Source organism: Solea senegalensis, linkage group LG9 (genome assembly GCF_019176455.1).
Source record: "Solea senegalensis isolate Sse05_10M linkage group LG9, IFAPA_SoseM_1, whole genome shotgun sequence".
Taxonomy (NCBI): Eukaryota; Metazoa; Chordata; class Actinopteri; order Pleuronectiformes; family Soleidae; genus Solea; species Solea senegalensis.
Window position 1 is genome coordinate 25,405,498 of NC_058029.1, and position 17,540 is coordinate 25,423,037.

The 17,540-nt window shown below is 42.2% G+C and overlaps 2 protein-coding genes across 2 annotated transcripts; both read right to left on the reverse strand.

The window, feature by feature from the left end:
- Window positions 1–7,696: 7,696 nt before the first annotated feature.
- LOC122775303 (C-X-C chemokine receptor type 3-like) lies at window positions 7,697–13,023 on the reverse strand. The gene is made up of 3 exons (XM_044035163.1): window positions 12,368–13,023; window positions 10,211–10,564; window positions 7,697–9,613 (listed from the first exon to the last, which is right to left on the reverse strand). The coding sequence occupies exons 2-3, from the start codon at window positions 10,553–10,555 to the stop codon at window positions 8,831–8,833; spliced, it is 1,128 nt and encodes a 375-aa protein (XP_043891098.1). The 5' UTR covers window positions 10,556–10,564; window positions 12,368–13,023; the 3' UTR covers window positions 7,697–8,830.
- A 914-nt stretch (window positions 13,024–13,937) lies between these two features.
- On the reverse strand, window positions 13,938–17,390 carry cxcr3.2 (chemokine (C-X-C motif) receptor 3, tandem duplicate 2). The gene is made up of 2 exons (XM_044033233.1): window positions 17,065–17,390; window positions 13,938–15,615 (listed from the first exon to the last, which is right to left on the reverse strand). The coding sequence occupies exons 1-2, from the start codon at window positions 17,098–17,100 to the stop codon at window positions 14,518–14,520; spliced, it is 1,134 nt and encodes a 377-aa protein (XP_043889168.1). The 5' UTR covers window positions 17,101–17,390; the 3' UTR covers window positions 13,938–14,517.
- Between the last annotated feature and the right edge of the window lie 150 nt (window positions 17,391–17,540).

Here is a 17,540-nt window from a genome sequence, read left to right on the forward strand (position 1 = left end):
GTTGCTAACATTACAAAAATTATGTAATGTTTTGTTTAGCAGACAAAATTATTTTGTCTGCTAGGTCAAAGACAAAGTTGTTATTGTTGCTGTTTTGACCTAGTTTCTATTGAGCCATCACCATCACCAGGTGAGAAGTTTCACTGGCTACAGGGGAGTGGCCAACACAGCTGTAACCAATCAGCCTCTAATCAGCTTCACTGAAGTGTCATTGGCTAGAGGGAGTGGCCACTCAGCTGCAATTAATCAGCACCTAATCAGGTGTCTTTTAAAAAGCAGCACTTACTTTGAAGCGGCAGCTTCAGCGGCAGACTCTTCAGACGAAGACTCAGGAAGACAAAGACAAAGGAGTCTAAACCGGAGTCAAGACTCAGGAAGACAAAGACAAAGGAGTCTAAACCGGAGTCTAACAAGGAGGCTAATGAGGCTAAGTACCTGTATCTACAACTGTTACCTACTACTCTTCACATATGTGCGTTTTTTCCATTCCTGTTCATGTCTCTTCTCATAGATATTACAAACCTCACAATCATTCACAGCACCACCGTAACCTTTCCTCACTTATCTATCCCACCCGCTCCACACACATCCAACACCTTGTTGCAGGGGGCCTGTGGAACTGCCAGTCAGCTACCCGCAAGACTGAGTTCATCTCTGGCTTTGCTACTGAGCAATGTCTGGACTTCCTTGCTCTCACAGAGACTTGGATAACACCCTCCAACTCAGCCACCCCTGCGGCTCTCTCCTCTGCCCACTCCTTCTCCCACACACCCAGATCCACTGGAAGAGGTGGCGGGACAGGTCTGCTTATCAACCCCAACTGGACTTTCACTCTTTTCCCACTGCCTCACTTCTCTTCACAGTCATTTGAATTTCATGCTGTAACTATAACTCACCCAGTAAAACTCATCATTGTTGTCATCTACCGTCCACCAGGCCCATTGGGACACTTCTTGGAGGAACTTGATGTCCTCCTCTCAAACATCCCAGAAAATGGTCCACCACTTGTTCTTCTTGGTGACTTCAACATCCAGTCAGAGAAGTCATCTGATCTACTTCTCCTTCTTTCATCTCTTTCTCTCTCACTTGCTCCTTCTCCACCAACACACAGAGCTGGCAACCACCTTGACCTCATCTTTACCAGAAACTGCTCCACCTCCGACCTCAAGGTAACCCCACTTCATGTCTCTGATCATTTCTTCATTTCCTACTCTCTCCCACTCTCCCAATCTGATGATCTCATCTCATCAGATATTGCACTTGTCCGTCGCAACATTCGCTCTCTCTCTCCCTCCTCTCTCTCCTCAACTGTTCTATCAGCACTTCCTTCAGCTGACTCCTTCTCCCTCATGCATCCCAACTCTGCCACAGACACCTTCCTCTCTACTCTGTCCTCCTCTCTTGACTCTCTCTGTCCTCTTACTTCCCGGCGGGTTCGTAAGTCCTCCCCAGCCCCGTGGTTGTCGGACTCAGTGCGTGCTGAGAGAGCCACGATACGGGCAGCAGAAAGAAAATGGAGGAAATCAAAACACCCTGATGACCTGCTTTCCTATCACTCTCTCCTCTCCACCTTCACTGCCTCTATCTCTGCAGCCAAACGATCTTTCTATCAGACTAAAATTCAATCCTCTTTCTCTAACCCCAAAAAACTTTTCTCTATCTTCTCTAACCTCCTTGATCCCCCCACCCCCCTCCTCCTTCCTCCCTTCTACCAATTCACTTTGTCAACTACTTCACAAAAAAGGTAGATGACATTCGCTCTTCTTTCTCAACCCCACCTCCTGATCTCACCACTCTACCAACCACACATTCAGCTCCTTCTCTATCCTCTTTCTCCCCTCTATCTCAGGATCAAGTTCTTTCCCTAATAACCTCTGCCCGCCCCACCTCCTGCCCCCTTGACCCTATCCCCTCTCACCTTCTTCAGTCAATTGCTTCTGATCTTCTTCCTTTCCTCACCCACCTCATTAACACATCTCTGTCATCTGGTTGCTTTCTGGACTCTCTTAAAGAGGCCAGAGTGACCCCCCTCTTTAAAAAACCCACCCTTGACCCGTCTGAAGTAAATAACTACAGACCTGTCTCTCTTCTTCCTTTTCTCTCCAAAACTCTGGAGCGCGCTATCTTTAATCAACTTTCCTCCTACCTTCACCGGAACAACCTTCTTGATCCTCTTCAGTCTGGTTTTAAAGCAGGTCACTCGACCGAAACTGCACTTCTTGCTGTCACTGAGCAACTCCACACTGCCAGGGCTGCCTCTCTCTCCTCTGTGCTCATCCTCTTGGACCTTTCTGCAGCGTTTGACACAGTTAACCACCAGATCCTGACTTCCTCCCTTCAAGAACTAGGTGTCTCAGGCTCTGCACTTACCCTACTCTCGTCCTATCTTCAAAACCGAACATACAGAGTAACCTGGAGAGGATCCGTGTCGGAACCCTGTCCTCTAGCTACTGGGGTCCCTCAGGGTTCTGTCTTGGGCCCTCTCCTCTTCTCTCTATACACCAACTCTCTTGGTTCGGTTATTCGCTCTCATGGTTTTTCCTATCACAGCTACGCCGATGACACCCAACTCATTCTCTCTTTTCCCAGCTCCGACACACAGGTAGCAGAACGGATCACCGCTTGTCTGACTGACATCTCTCAGTGGATGTCTGACCATCACCTGAAACTCAATCTTGACAAGATTGAATTTCTTTTTCTCCCAGGAAAGGGCTCTCCCACCACAGATCTAACCATCACCCTCGACAACTCTGTGGTAACTCCTTCTCACACCGCAAGGAACCTGGGTGTGACACTTGACGACCATCTCTCCCTCACTGCCAACATTGCTGCAACAGCTAGATCTTGCAGATACATGTTGCACAACATCCGAAGGATTCGGCCTCTTCTAACCCAGAAGGCGGCACAGGTTCTGGTCCAGGCTCTTGTCATCTCACGCTTGGATTACTGCAACTCCCTCCTGGCTGGTCTTCCTGCATGCGCCATACGACCTCTGCAACTCATCCAGAATGCAGCAGCTCGACTGGTCTTCAACTTACCAAAATTCTCCCACACTACACCCCTCCTCCGCTCCCTTCACTGGCTTCCGGTAGCTGCTCGCATCCGCTTCAAGACTCTAGTGCTTGCGTTCCATGCTACAAACGGATCCGGTCCAGCCTACATCCAGGACATGATCAAAACCTACACCCCAGCCCGCCCACTCCGCTCTGCATCGACAAACCGGCTCGCTGCCCCCTCACTGAGAGGATCGCAGAGGCACTCGCAGAACTCGAGACTGTTCACTGTCCTCGCTCCCAAATGGTGGAACGACCTCCCCATCGACATCCGGACAGCTGAAAGCCTCCACATCTTCCGACGCCGACTAAAAACACATTTCTTCCGACTCTACCTCGACTAAGACGAAAAAACAAACAAAAAAAAAAAACTTGTACATCGCACTTATGACTAGCACTTAATAGTTTGTTCTACTTGAAGCTCTTACTTACTTCTAGCTCTTATATGTACCCAAATGTTTAAATGCACTTTTGTAAGTCGCTTTGGATAAAAGCGTCTGCTAAATGACATGTAATGTAATGTAATACAAAAAAGGTCACCAATGTTACAAAAACATGATGCTAACATTACAAAAAAGGTCACCAATGTTACAAAAACATGATGCTAACATAAAAAAACATGTTGCTAAAATTACAAAAAGGTCACCAATGTTACAAAAACATGATGCTAACATAAAAAAACATGTTGCTAACATTACAAAAAAGGTCACCAATGTTACAAAAACATGATGCTAACATAAAAAAACATGTCACTAATGCTACAAAAACATGTTGCTAACATTACAAAAAAAGGTCACCAATGTTACAAAAACATGATGCTAACATAACAAAAAAACACGTCACTAATGTTACAAAAATATGATGCTAACATTACAAAAAACATGTCACTAATGTTACAAAAACCTAAACCATTCATCCAAACATCTTTTTCTATTTTCAGTACTATGATATTAATTTGAGATTTCCTGATAGTTTCTATGTGTTATAAAGTTAGGATTGGGGATTATAGAAAAAAAACTATGAACCCACATAATGCGATTTCAGTGGAAACACATTTTATCTCACACTGACAGGAAATTGAAACTGTGCTACAAAGCAACCACACATTCTAGACACATGTGGTTAAAGGGACAGGAAACACACACGAGCAATCAGGTTGTGACTTGTAGATGTCTCCAATTTCACCAAAACCAATTTTGCATGGGAGGCAAATCTACTCATCATAATAGGTGTTGGAGTTAAGTCACGGAGCTGATATAAGACTGCAACAGTGATCGTGCCATTAAAAGATCTCGGCTTTAAATGCACTCATACACTTTCTTTGGTGAAATCAAACTACACATTGTAAAGAAAACAACTCACTTGTATTAAAATGTCAAAAATCATGTTATAAAACGATTACAAAAGACACGTTACTAATGTTACAAAAACATGATGCTAACATTACAAAAACATGTCACTAATGTTACAAAAACATGTTGCTAACATTACAAAAAACACGTCACCAATGTTACAAAACATGTTGCTAACATTACAAAAAAGGTCACCAATGTTACAAAAACATGTCACTAATGTTACAAAAACATGTTGCTAACATAACAAAAAACACGTCACTAATGTTACAAAAACATGTTGCTAACATTACAAAAGGTCACCAATGTTACAAAAACATGATGCTAACATAACAATAACATGTCATCAGTGTTACAAAAACATGTCACTAATGTTACAAAAACATGTCGCTAACATTACAAAAAAGGTCACCAATGTTACAAAAACATGATGCTAACATAACAAAAACATGTCACTAATGTTACAAAACATGTTGCTAACATAACAAAAAACCGCACCAATGTTACAAAAACATGTTGCTAACATTACAAAAAAGGTCACCAATGTTACAAAAACATGATGCTAACATTACAAAAAACCTCACTAATGTTACAAAAACATGATGCTAACATTACAAAAAACATGTCACTATTTTACAAAAACACTTTACTAATATTACAAAAACACATCACCAATGTTAAAAAACATGATGCTAACATAACAAAAAACACGTCACTAATGTTACAAAAACATGATGCTAACATAACAAAAAACATGTCACTAATGTTACAAAAACATGATGCTAACATAACAAAAACATGTCACTAATGTTACAAAAACATGATGCTAACATTTACAAAAAACCACGATCTTTTAATGTTACAAAACAAGATGTAACATTACAAAAGCTTTCACGTCACTAATGTTTCAAAAACATGATGCTTTAACATTACCAAAAGGCAAGTCACTAATGTTACAAAACATGTTCGCTAACATTACAAAAAAACATCAGTAATGTTACAAAAACATGATACTAACATTACAAAAAACACGTCACTAATGTTACAAAAACATGATACTAACATTACAAAAAACATGTCACTATTTTACAAAAACACTTTACTAATATTACAAAAACACATCACCAATGTTAAAAAACATGATGCTAACATAACAAAAAACACGTCACTAATGTTACAAAAACATGATGCTAACATTACAAAAAACATGTCACTAATGTTACAAAAACATGATACTAACATTACAAAAAACATGTCACTCATGTTACAAAAACACGATGCTAACTGTTACAACTGGGAGTAACATCACCTCCAAGTTGACCGTGTTCCTGAGAAGTAATTAGAGGAAAAATGACAAGAACACAAACATATCTCCGGCTAGTAATTGTTAGCAAATCCAACTGATAAAAACGCTCTACATGTTATTTTGCACACACCATGTGTTTTTTATAAATCAGTCATACTGAAACAAAGGTGTGAAGTGCAGTTGCAAAAGTAACGATGCTTGTCGATATCAACATACTTTTATCAACAATTTCTGCTGCTGCTTATATAAATGACATTGTAGTTCTAAAAACATGTCATCACTAACTCTCACTGTCCTGTCTACACTCAGAACTTGATACAGTTGTTGTGTATCTGCTCCTGGTCTCTTTCTTCTGTCTCTACCTCATCTCCCGCTTGTTCTTTCTCTCCCCCAACTCTCCACTGTCCCCCATTTTTCCTTTCACCCCAACCGGTCGAGGCAGATGCTGCATATCTGTGAGTCTGGTTCTGTCAGAGGTTTCTTCTTCAGAGAGTTCGATTCCTGGTGCTTGCCCATGGTGTGAACGGTTGTGTCTCTCCATGATGTTGTCTATGTTCACTGCCTTGAGATAATGTATGTTATGATTTGGCGCTATACAATTGTGTCCAGTCTGTTACTGAATGAGCTGAATGATGATGATGTGCTCAGAGAGATGCTAAATCATTAGCACCACAGTCAGTACTTCATACACAAAGCTGTGCCATTCACACATTATTCAAGCACATCAGCAGAGCCACCTATGACCAATTATTAGAGCCCCCAAAAGCTTAGCACGGCCATGGTTTGTTAATCATATTAATAGCAGATGCTCACATGCTCCCGTTACAGCTTTTAATACGATCACCTGATCAAACACAAGGGTGCAGGACTTGAAGGGTGCTGGATAGACTCTTGCTGGCCTTTATGCAAGCGAACATGACAGCTCAGTCAAAGTGAGCCCCCTGAGACTCACTTTGCACCCTTCATAAAAGTGACACTAAAAACTCTTCAAAATACTCTTCAAATACAGTTTCTCCAAGTGTGTTTATTATTGTAGGTAGTTATTATCACAATAATCCATGTCCAAGAGTCCATTTCCCCACATGAGATGGTTTTTATTCATTATTTGACACTATAAACACACACTGACCTCCTAGGGCTTTTATTTTGGTACGTCCGGTTACCAGCATTTTGAATTTGCATATTAGTTTCACCCAAAACATTTAGATTTAACATTAAACATTTAGATTTAACATTTAGGTTTAGATTTAATATTTAACATTTAGATTTAACATTTAATATTTGGATTTATCTATTTAAAATATCTCTATGTTGACAAATATTGTTGTAAATGTGCAAAAAAGTGACCCTGAAAAATTCATACCAGTTTTTTAAACATTGTTTGAAGCTAAATGTGACAAAATGTTGCTGTTATTTTCAGCGTGAGCCGCTTTACAAACGGCATCCCATAATGTTCCTTCAACATTTTAGCCGTGATCTAAATCTTCCGAACTTTGTGCTGAATTCATTTTCATGATGTCCACAAACACACAACAGGTTCAGCTACTGTGCTGCTCTCTGTCTCCATCTTTCTGTCGCCAGTGGTGCTGCAGCCTCACCCTACCTCATTTCCTCACCTTTAGATATTTTTAAATAAATGTTTAATAACGTACACATTGCATTGATCTGTATTAGATTTATTATTAATATTATTATTATTATGCATCATGGATACATGTTTGTCGTTCCACATTAAAACGAGCACTTTCACTTTGGAATTCAGTGAGAAATCATTGTGAATATCATTTACAGACGAGATGCCCTTAAGAGTCCCAGCTCGTTTGACTTCCACACGGCCTTTAAGAAAAGTCATAATCAGCTGTTCGTCTCTACAGACGACCTCTAACCCACACAGGAAGTAACATGTCCATGTGACGCAAGGCTTTTCTCGTAACAGAGTGCATTTTTCAGAAGGTGAAGAGCATTGAAACACACACAGGCAGTGGAAGTGTAAAGCTCACTTTATTTCACAGTATTTGTGAAGTCCACATGACGATTATCTCAGGGGTTTTTTTCCCTTTATTGACACTTGACTGCGTTCACAGACACAGAGCACGCCACTGTTCTCTCGCTCCCTGTGAACGAGAGTAAACACTGCAGCTTTCTTTGTCTTTCTCCCTCCTCCTGTCTTCCCTCTGTCACCTGACTGATGACATCACTGTTACAACAGTGAGTTTCAGGCTGAGGTGTGGAACTGTCTCACATTCATCTCTTGTGAATTCACACAGACTAACTCCTTTATACTTTATACTTAACAAACGACCTCTCTTACTTATTATTTCATGTATTTAGCGTTTTATTCGCAGTATTTGCTGCTGTTTATTTGGTCTCTTTTGTCCACTTGTGTATTTCCTTGTAAGTGATTTCCTGCCTTTCACAGACTATTAGAAATAAAGTCAAGTTGAGGTTGAAAAGGCCGTGGGATTCGCTGAGGGAAGTTCCCCGAGCTGTGGAATCCACGCGCTCGTGTTGCAATTGTGGAATCCACACATTCTTCTGTGCGGCAGAGAACATGTGAGACAAACACTTGATGACTTGATGACTGAGTGCCGCGTGGTTTGATGCAAGGACACAGGAACAATAATACTAGAGATAAGAGCTTATATTCCTTAGAATTTGAATAACTGTGGCGTTAGCTTTGTGATGATTGTTTCACTGACACAATATAAAAGCATCTGTTTCATAAACATAATTACACACCATAAAAAAATATATATTTCTACATCTGAATAAGAAACAAATGACAGACTTAAAATAAACATGAGACTTTCCCAAGAAAGCACAGCAAGTCCTCCATCGAGGGTTTTTCCTCTCAGTCGATGGGTTTGAGGGTTTTTTCATCTTTGATTAAAACACATTTTCTTTCTTATTTTTTAGCTTTTTAAGTGTAAATGTAGGATGTTGTTGAATAACATGAAGACGATGGAAACACTGATCAATATTTTTCTCCATTTTTTGGAAGCATAAAACTTAAACGGACGTTAGTTGCAGCCCTAACAAAGTGCAATGTGAATATATACAGTACCTATTCGTCATAATGACTCATGTCACACGGAGCTCCTGCAGGCGTGGGACATCGGTCAGATCTCAGCAGGACTTTTTTGGGTGTGTTGATCAGCACTGAGTGGACACTCCACGCTCCTCATGGGCTTCAGCTTCTCCTGCTCATGACTCTGCTCAGGCAGGACTTCCTCAGCCACACCCAAATCCCACAGCGAACCCCTGAATTCAACTGGAGCACACCTCAGCAGGGCCAGTGTTTGCTTCCTGAAGTTTCCACACAGGCCGAGGTAGAGCAGAGGCCTGACGCAGGCGTGGACGCAGCCCAGACCGGATGTGACCATCAGGGCTCTCTTCAGGGAGCTGATCTCAGTCTCTGCACCGTGAGGCTCTTTCCACGTGTAGCTGAACGTGTCTACGATGAGCGTGATGTTGTAGGGCATCCAGCAGAGGAGGAAGACCGCCACCAGAGGCACGATGACCGCCACGGCGCTCTGCTTCAGGAGACCTTCTGATCTCCGCTGCAGCCGCAGCAGGATACGAGAGCAGCAGGCGGTCAGGGCGGTCACAGGCAGCAGGAAGCCCAGCGACAGGTGACACAAACGCGACAACAGCTGCCAGTCTGTCCCCGACCCAGAGTAGTTGTAATCACACAGTGTTTTCTCCCGTGAAGCACCCGTTTCAGCAATTAGAAAAACCCAGTCGGGGATGGTGAGGAGCAGGGAGACGCACCACACACACACGCAGCTCGCATGAACCGACAGAGGTCTCTTGAGCAAGTGCAGCTGCGTAGAGTGGACGACGGACAGGCAGCGGTCCACACTGACGCCAGCCAGCAGAAAGATCCCACAGTAGAAGTTCATCTAAGACAAAAAGAGAACTGTGTCGGTCACTCTCAGTGAAAACATGATAGAATCCACACTGCAGCTAGTTTGTGCCTCTTTTAGAAACCGCCCACTCTCCCACACCAAAGTCCATAGGAAAGCAGTGGTTTTAGTGCACAGTGCACAGATACATGTAATGTCATGTAATGTCATTACAAACTTCAGTCGTCGTCTGAGGTTTTATTAGGTCTGCCTTTGTGTTACATGGCAGAAAGTGGCGACTTCGACTCACACACTACAACTAAACACCTCCAACTATCCCTTCAAACGCTGTCTCACAGAAGACAGAAACCTCCAGTGACCTGTCTCGCTGCATTTATTTCACCACTTCCTTCTATTCCTTAAGAATGAGCTGCTACAGTCACTTTGACTGTGCAGTAAATTGGCGTTTATCACACTTTCACTTGTCTCCTCCCTCTCACTACATTTCCCTGAAATGGAGGAATGTGGGGAGAATGAGGAGAACACACTTGCTCAATAACAGGAATCTGTATAACTGCCAAGATTCTTGCACAAACTGGGAGTGGAAAGGTTTTCCTTTCACTTTGCGTCCATCCATCACTATGTGCTACTTACATGAAAAACAGCTCCACTGATCTTGCAGAGAACATTCCCGAAGCACCATCCGTGCGGCCGGGCGGCCTGTGTGGCCCAGAGGGGCAGCGTCGCCAGCAGCAGGATGTCTGCCGCACTCAGGTGGAGGATGAAGGTGTCGGCCGCGCGCCACCGTCGCCTCTTCAGTGTCAGAACAACCAGCAGCAGCACGTTCCCCAACAGACCCGCGATCAACCCCGCGGCGTACAGGAGCGGGACCAGCACCGCCTCACCGCCGCGCCACTCACGCTCCTCTTCATACTCGTAGTCGTCGTCATAATCGTACGTGGAGTTCTGGCTGAGGAATCCACCCAGCTCCACGTCCATGTTCTCTTCCTGTGGGAGCAGAAAGAACTTCAGCTGCTTCGTCTATCTTCACTGTCTGTGAATGAACTCACGGAGGAGCTGAAGCTGTGATGAACATGAGCACACAGAGGAAATAACTGTGGACGCGACACATGCACTCGGGCTTTTCCCCTGTTGCTTAAGCAGATGTGGTGATAACATGAGGTTCATTGATTTTATTGAGACGATGAAAAGGCTTCTTTTTAAAATACTCTTGATGACATCATAAGAGAACAGAGTGGACGTCACGGTGCTGAGTCACAAGCGTTCCTTTTCCTTATTTATTCATGTTATGTTTTCCATTTAGTCATCGAGGTGAAAATAGTCGACATTTTCTAGACTTTGAACTTGTGTATGTTCTCAATCCATTCAAATGGTTTAGTGAACAACTTTCTTGTTGAGGGAAATGATTATGTAATAGGATGTGTGGTATGTTACATTAATAAACTTTCACCTATAGACTGAATTATTTCAAACTACTGATGTTGATACATGGCGTCGCTGTTGTTGTTTATTTTGATATTTTATTCTGTAAACACATGAGTAATGTCCCACTTTCTCCTCAGTTGTGTTGGTTCATGACTCAGATCAACAAGTGGATTGTTTTGTGAAATCTAGAGCTGAAGCAATTAATCAATTACTAAATGAATTGACAACTATTTTGATAATCGATTCATTGTCAAAGCTTTTTTCATGATTAAAACAAGATTTCTGATTGTTTAAGCTTCTTAAATGTGAGTATTTTCTTCATTGGTTTTGGTCTGGATAACAAAGAAATCATTACATCATTTATCATTTTGGTTTGTGGACAAGACAAAACATTTGAGAACATCATCATTTCCAGGTTTGACGAACACTGAACAACATTTGTTAAGGTTTTCTGAGATTTTCTGGAGCCAACGATTAATGGATTATGAAAATAATCGTTAGTTGCAGCTCTAAAACTATATGTTCTGGTCACCTAGCTCCATGAATGCAGGGCGGATATGTCTGTTAAATAATATCTGAAAATATTTAGCCTACATGCTGATATATGAGATCTTCTCTGGACTCATGATGTTTGTGTGTCTCAAAGGAGAGTGACAATAAGTTCTAACATATCTACTGTGTGTGATCTGTATCCCATAATCATAGAATACATTTGCTTTCATTTCAGATAAAACCTGCTTTATTTCTTTAAAGTGTTAAATGAAGGATATTTAGGTTCAATTAAAGAACTAGTATAATAAATAATAATAATAATAATAATAAATAATAACATTTTGTCAATTCCATGTAATCAACACATATAATCTTCCATTTACAATATGGTGTGTGTTTCACAAATGTTTTCAATAATAAATATTGATGATTATCAATTTAAAACCAGGAAAAGTCATGACAGACAGATCCTGTCTCATGTTGTCTCATCCTGTCTCATCCTCCATATGACAAACAAATATCATCACAACTGCAAAACATGTTGGTTTGGGGCCATTTTTAAAGGTCGTTGTGGAGCAAACACATGAAGACGTGAATCCACAGATTAGAAAATGTGTGGTGAATATTGTGAACACACGTGACGACTCACAAACATGTCACAACTGGAGACAAAGACTCCTCAAAGGACAACATGATAATGGAGGAAACTGAATCATGTCATTCAAAACACCGACAAACTGCGACCGTCACGTGAACGAGTGACGACGTGACGATGATGATGATGAAGACGTGAGTGAGGAAAAGTGCGTAAAACAACAACAACAAGACTCGATCGATATTCTAATGAACAAACAAACAACACATAACACTAACCTTGAGAAACCCAGCAGGTGACGGACGGAGGACAAAGAGGCGACAGTTCCCGCCGCCGTGCTTCCGTTTACCGGACTGTCCTGCGTCTGCACGCGCACTGAAGCTGTCCCGGTGTTTACGCACAAACTTTTCGGAAGCAGCAAACTTATTTTGTAGCTGAATCTCGCGTGTGTTGACAGCGATGGTGATCCATGTTTAAACAAAAGCAGAAGAAAGAGAAACACACACGGAAAACGAAACGAAAAGAAAACGGCAGACGACGCGAAAGACTTCGCTCGCACCAGCTGGAAGTTCGCACGCAGATCGACCTCAACTCGTTCCTATATTTGTCCTACAGAGAATGTCGCTCCACACACTCGGGCTGTTTACTGTCGCGCCGCCAGGACAGCACGCTGCTGCTGCTGCTGCTGCTGCCACTCCTGTCAAGTCTCCGCAACCTACACCACAAAGACAGTTTCCGTCGTTTGATTTTCAACATAAAGGTCTAAAACAAACGTACACAACATTTCATACTAGCAGACCAGAGAGAGAGAGAGAGAGAGAGAGAGAAAGTACAACCGCGTAGTCCTTTAGTTTTAAGTTAGTTAACATACAAATGCCACAGAAAACACGAAGGACTTAACAATGGACTACATGCACGGAGCGTCACTTACAACTTCCGCTAAAATACAAAACCCACCTTCCGTCATTTGATTTTCAACATAAAAGTCTAAAACAAACGTACACAACAACGTACATTCATACTAGCAGACCAGAGAGAGAGAGAGTGTGTGTGTATATAACTGTTTAGCCTTTTCGTTTTAAGTTAACAGTAGAAATCAAAAACATTCATATACATGCCACACAAAACATGAAGGACTAAACAATGGACTACATGCACTTAGCGTCACTTACAACTTCCGATCAAATACAACTTCCGGTCAGTTGTCGCTGTCTTTTATAAACGTTTTCAGTGGCTATCATTAATTCACTCAGTTTTAACTCGTGACAAGCGACAACTGACCGAAAGTTCCAAGTAATGGAACAAATGGTTTATTTTGAAGGTCAAATTACTTCACTTCCGCCTGTCCACTTTGCCTCATGTGACACAGAGAAAAAACCCACAGCCCGCCAGATGGCGCTGTCGTGTCTGTGTTTCCAAAGTGAACAAAACGTGAGTGGCCCACGAGGAAAAGATAACAATGTCGTTTACTGTCGTTTTACTCTTAAAATAAGTCCTTTCACGTGTATATTTAGATTATCCTTAACATTTCCTACAACGATTTAAACTTCACAGTCCATTTTATTTGGTGTCCTGTTATTAAGCTGTCCTCCAGGACACAAATGTGGCAAGAAGTCAGTGAATAAAACTAAACATTAATAACATTATTTTTCTATCGGCTTCTCCCTTTAGGGGGCGCCACAGCTGATAATTAGCCCAAATAGTCATGACACTAGACTCTAAGGAGAACAAATGATGATTCATCATTAGCTCTCTTGTTGCTATTAGCATGATACCTTTCAGCTACATGTTATTTCTCCCATGCAAATCTACAAAGAATGAATGCTGACAAGACACTTTGTATTTATTCCAAAATATTTATTTTTTTTAAAAAAAAGCCCAACAATGAAAATTCAAGACAGGTCGTTTCCTTTTTTTCAACAGAGTAATATTATTAATAATAATAATAATAATAATAATAACAACAGAGAGAACAGCTGAAGAGGGGAAAGTAAAGGAAGGTTGAAAACAAGAATCTCAACATGATGATGAATGGACTGATTTTCACAGTGAGTGTAATCTGATTAGAAACCGTCTGCTGAGACGTGTTGGAAGTGCTGAGCAGGCGTTTGTGAGAGTGTGAGCACACTGGTCACGCTCTCACAGACAAAGTACACTGTAGAGACAGCGTCAGTGAGTAGAAGCTGCCACGTTGTTCGGAATTTTATAGTTGTGTATGTAAAAGTCAGTCCCTCTTTTATATATAATCTCTGGAGTTACCTTAATCCTAACTCAAACATTTTCTATGATTGTAGATCATAACCCGAAGGAAGGAAGGAATAATTAAAGTGTGGTTTCATGGTTTGAATTGCTTTTCTTTTTCATTTTTCATTCACAGTAGCACCACCCCCTGTATCACACACCATCTCTCTCTTCTCTTCCTGTCTCTTCACACCATGACAGAGACAGAGGTGTTTTCGCTCTCTGCGGAACTGAAAGAGCCTGTGGTTTTTCTGAGCCTCCTCTGCTTCCATCCCTCCATCTCCAGCAAGCCTCTCTGCCCAAGCAGCCCCTTGCACATTCGGGCCAGCTCCCTCCTGAACTTCACCCCCACAAAGCCGTACAGCAGAGGGTTCAGGGCGCAGTGAGACAGCCCCACACTCTCAGTGACCAGAGTCCCAATGTCCACCACTCGGCCAAAATGGCAATCCCCGCTCACAGAGCCCAGCTTAAGCAGACTGTCCACCAGCTGGAAGCAGTTGTACGGCGCCCAGCAGATGACAAACACCGACACCAGAGAGATGATGAGGCGGAGAGACTTGCGCTTTTGCCTGCGGGTGGCGTTGCACAGAGACTTGAAGATGCGGATGTAGCAGTAGAGCATGATCAACAGAGGCAGCCCGAAGCCGAGGACCACACTGATCAGGTGAACCCCCACCTGCCACTGTGTGGGGTTCTCAGTGTACCACACCTCACACAGCAGCGCACTCTGCTGGTCAGCAATGTACACAGCCTCCACCTGTCTGAAAGCAATCTCCACCCCACTCAGGACCAGGCAGCACATCCAGATGAGGGCGCACGCGATTTGCGCGTGGCAGGTGTTCCGCTTCCAGCCAGAGCTGACGGCGTGGACGATGGCCAGGTAGCGGTCAAAGCTGATGCAGGCAAGGAAGAGGATTCCACTGTAGCGGTTGAGAGAGAAGAGGGCGCCGGAGATCTTGCAAAGTGCCAAACCAAACACCCACTGGTGAGCCCACTGTACTGCGAAGAGGGGCAGGGTGAAGGCCAGCAGCAGGTCAGAGATGGCCAAGTGGAGGAGGAAGGTGTCGGTGAGAGAGAAGGCACAGGCGCCACCGCGCTGCGAGTTGCGGTAGCGGCGGATGACGCACAACACTAGCACGTTTCCCACCACTGCAAGGATGAACACCAGCGTGAAAACAACAGGGGAATATCTCCGTGCAAACGCATAGATGTACTCCTGTTTGCACGGCGCTGACTTGGATAATTCCGTGTCATTGTACTCAGCGTACTCATCATAGTCAATGTCCTGCAAAAGAAAAGAAGCGTCAGTTTATGTAAAGGACCAATGAGTGACAAGGGTTAGGTTTTTCAACAAAAAGTCAATTTACTAACTATACGCATATTCATATAAGTGTAAAAGGGTGTGACTGAACCTCCCCTCTGCAGCTTGAATATTAAACTGAGTTGCAGCTGTGTAAGGGTCTGAGACATGTCTGCACACACACACACACACACACACACATTGTGTTCTTGCTGCAAATGGCAAGAGCACTAACCACTAGTCAGCAAGCACACTCACACTTATCTTCTATTTACTGGTGTGGTGCTAACAGTGCTAACAGTGCTAACAGTGCTGACAGTGTGTATGTGAGCAGTGACAGACAAATGCAAGCTCTTCTTCATTGTCTTCATTGTCTTCATTGGAAGAGTGCAGTCACCTCCCACTTCCCAGCAGCATAACCAATGGACGTAGATGAAAACGCCTCAGTAGGCAACTGGACAGACCTAAAACCAGTCAGACCATTGATCAGGATGATCAGGTTAAGCCCGCCTCTAATGTGCCAGTGTGTCTGCAGTTAATCAAAACAGAATGTTATCTATGCTGGATGTACTGTAGTTATTATCGATTACCTAACATTCAGTGAAATAATAAAAGATTGATAAATGATTGGTATCAATTCTAAAATGACTTGTCACGATAACAGTTGACTAAAGATTCAGACCTCTCAATGCTTTCATGACTGAAGGAGAGTGGAGTCGTGTGTGTGTACATGTATATACATACACATGTACATATATACATGTATATGTATATATGTACATGTATATATACTAAAGTGTGTTGAGTGTTGAGTTGTCCTCCATCCACAGCTTATCTTAATGAAGTGTGACTGTGAGACTTATCGATCCAAAGTACTAGAAAAGTATAAAAGAGTACAAATACAAGAACGTGTGTCAGATTGTGGGATCAGAACGATGTGACTGAGTGTTGATCTTATCTATTAGCAAATTCAGCTTGTCATCATGTCTCGATTCAGATATTTGTGAAATAATAGGACCAGTAACATGAAGCTTTTTTTCCCCTAAACCTGAAATAGTTTAAAACTGCATTCATGTTTCCAGTATTTCTGGATGTGTTCTAATAAAGTTATAGAGAAATAATCGCACTTTATGGTTAGTATAGCATTGCTAAAACAACAGATCTAAAGACGTTTAAACAGTACTGTTAAGATTAAAGCAGATTAATAAGGAAAGAAATAATAAAATATTGCATGAGAATTAGCAATAATGGGCACTATAATATCAAATAATGCTTAAATATTATATATAAATCAAGAATGGAACAAATCTGTACATGATATCTATATGTGTATATATATATGTGTGTGTGTGTGTGTGTGTGTGTGTGCAGGTGCATTAACTCCAGATCATGTGATGCACAGAATATTTGAAGATTTGAAAAAAGGTCCCTCACCAGGTAGTCTGTGGTGTTCGGTGTGATCGGATCCATATCTGCAGCAGAGCGCCTGAAACCATGCAAGAGGGTCCAAGAGACAAACACAAGAAAACATCCCGTCTTTCAATCTACGTTTGTCTCAGAAAAGAGAAGTCACAGTTTTAGGAAGTGAATCCTCGCACACTTGAGACACATGTGTATTCATAGTAGGAATGGATGACTGTCTCAGGAAAATCACCACATGTTTTTAAAAACACGGCTGACAGACGACTGGTGTGCTCTATGTGGAAAAAAGAAATCTATTTTCTGGAGCGTGGACCCACGTGCAGCTCCCACGTAACGTGGAGTCAAAAGGGAACAAGGTTGTTGGAATTAAACCCACGAAGAAGCAGGAATTGTTAAAACAAAACGAACAGAGAAGTGAAAGTGCTTGACGAGCAAGAATTTCACACTTTGCTCTTTTTTGTTGTTGTTCATATAGTATATGCATCATA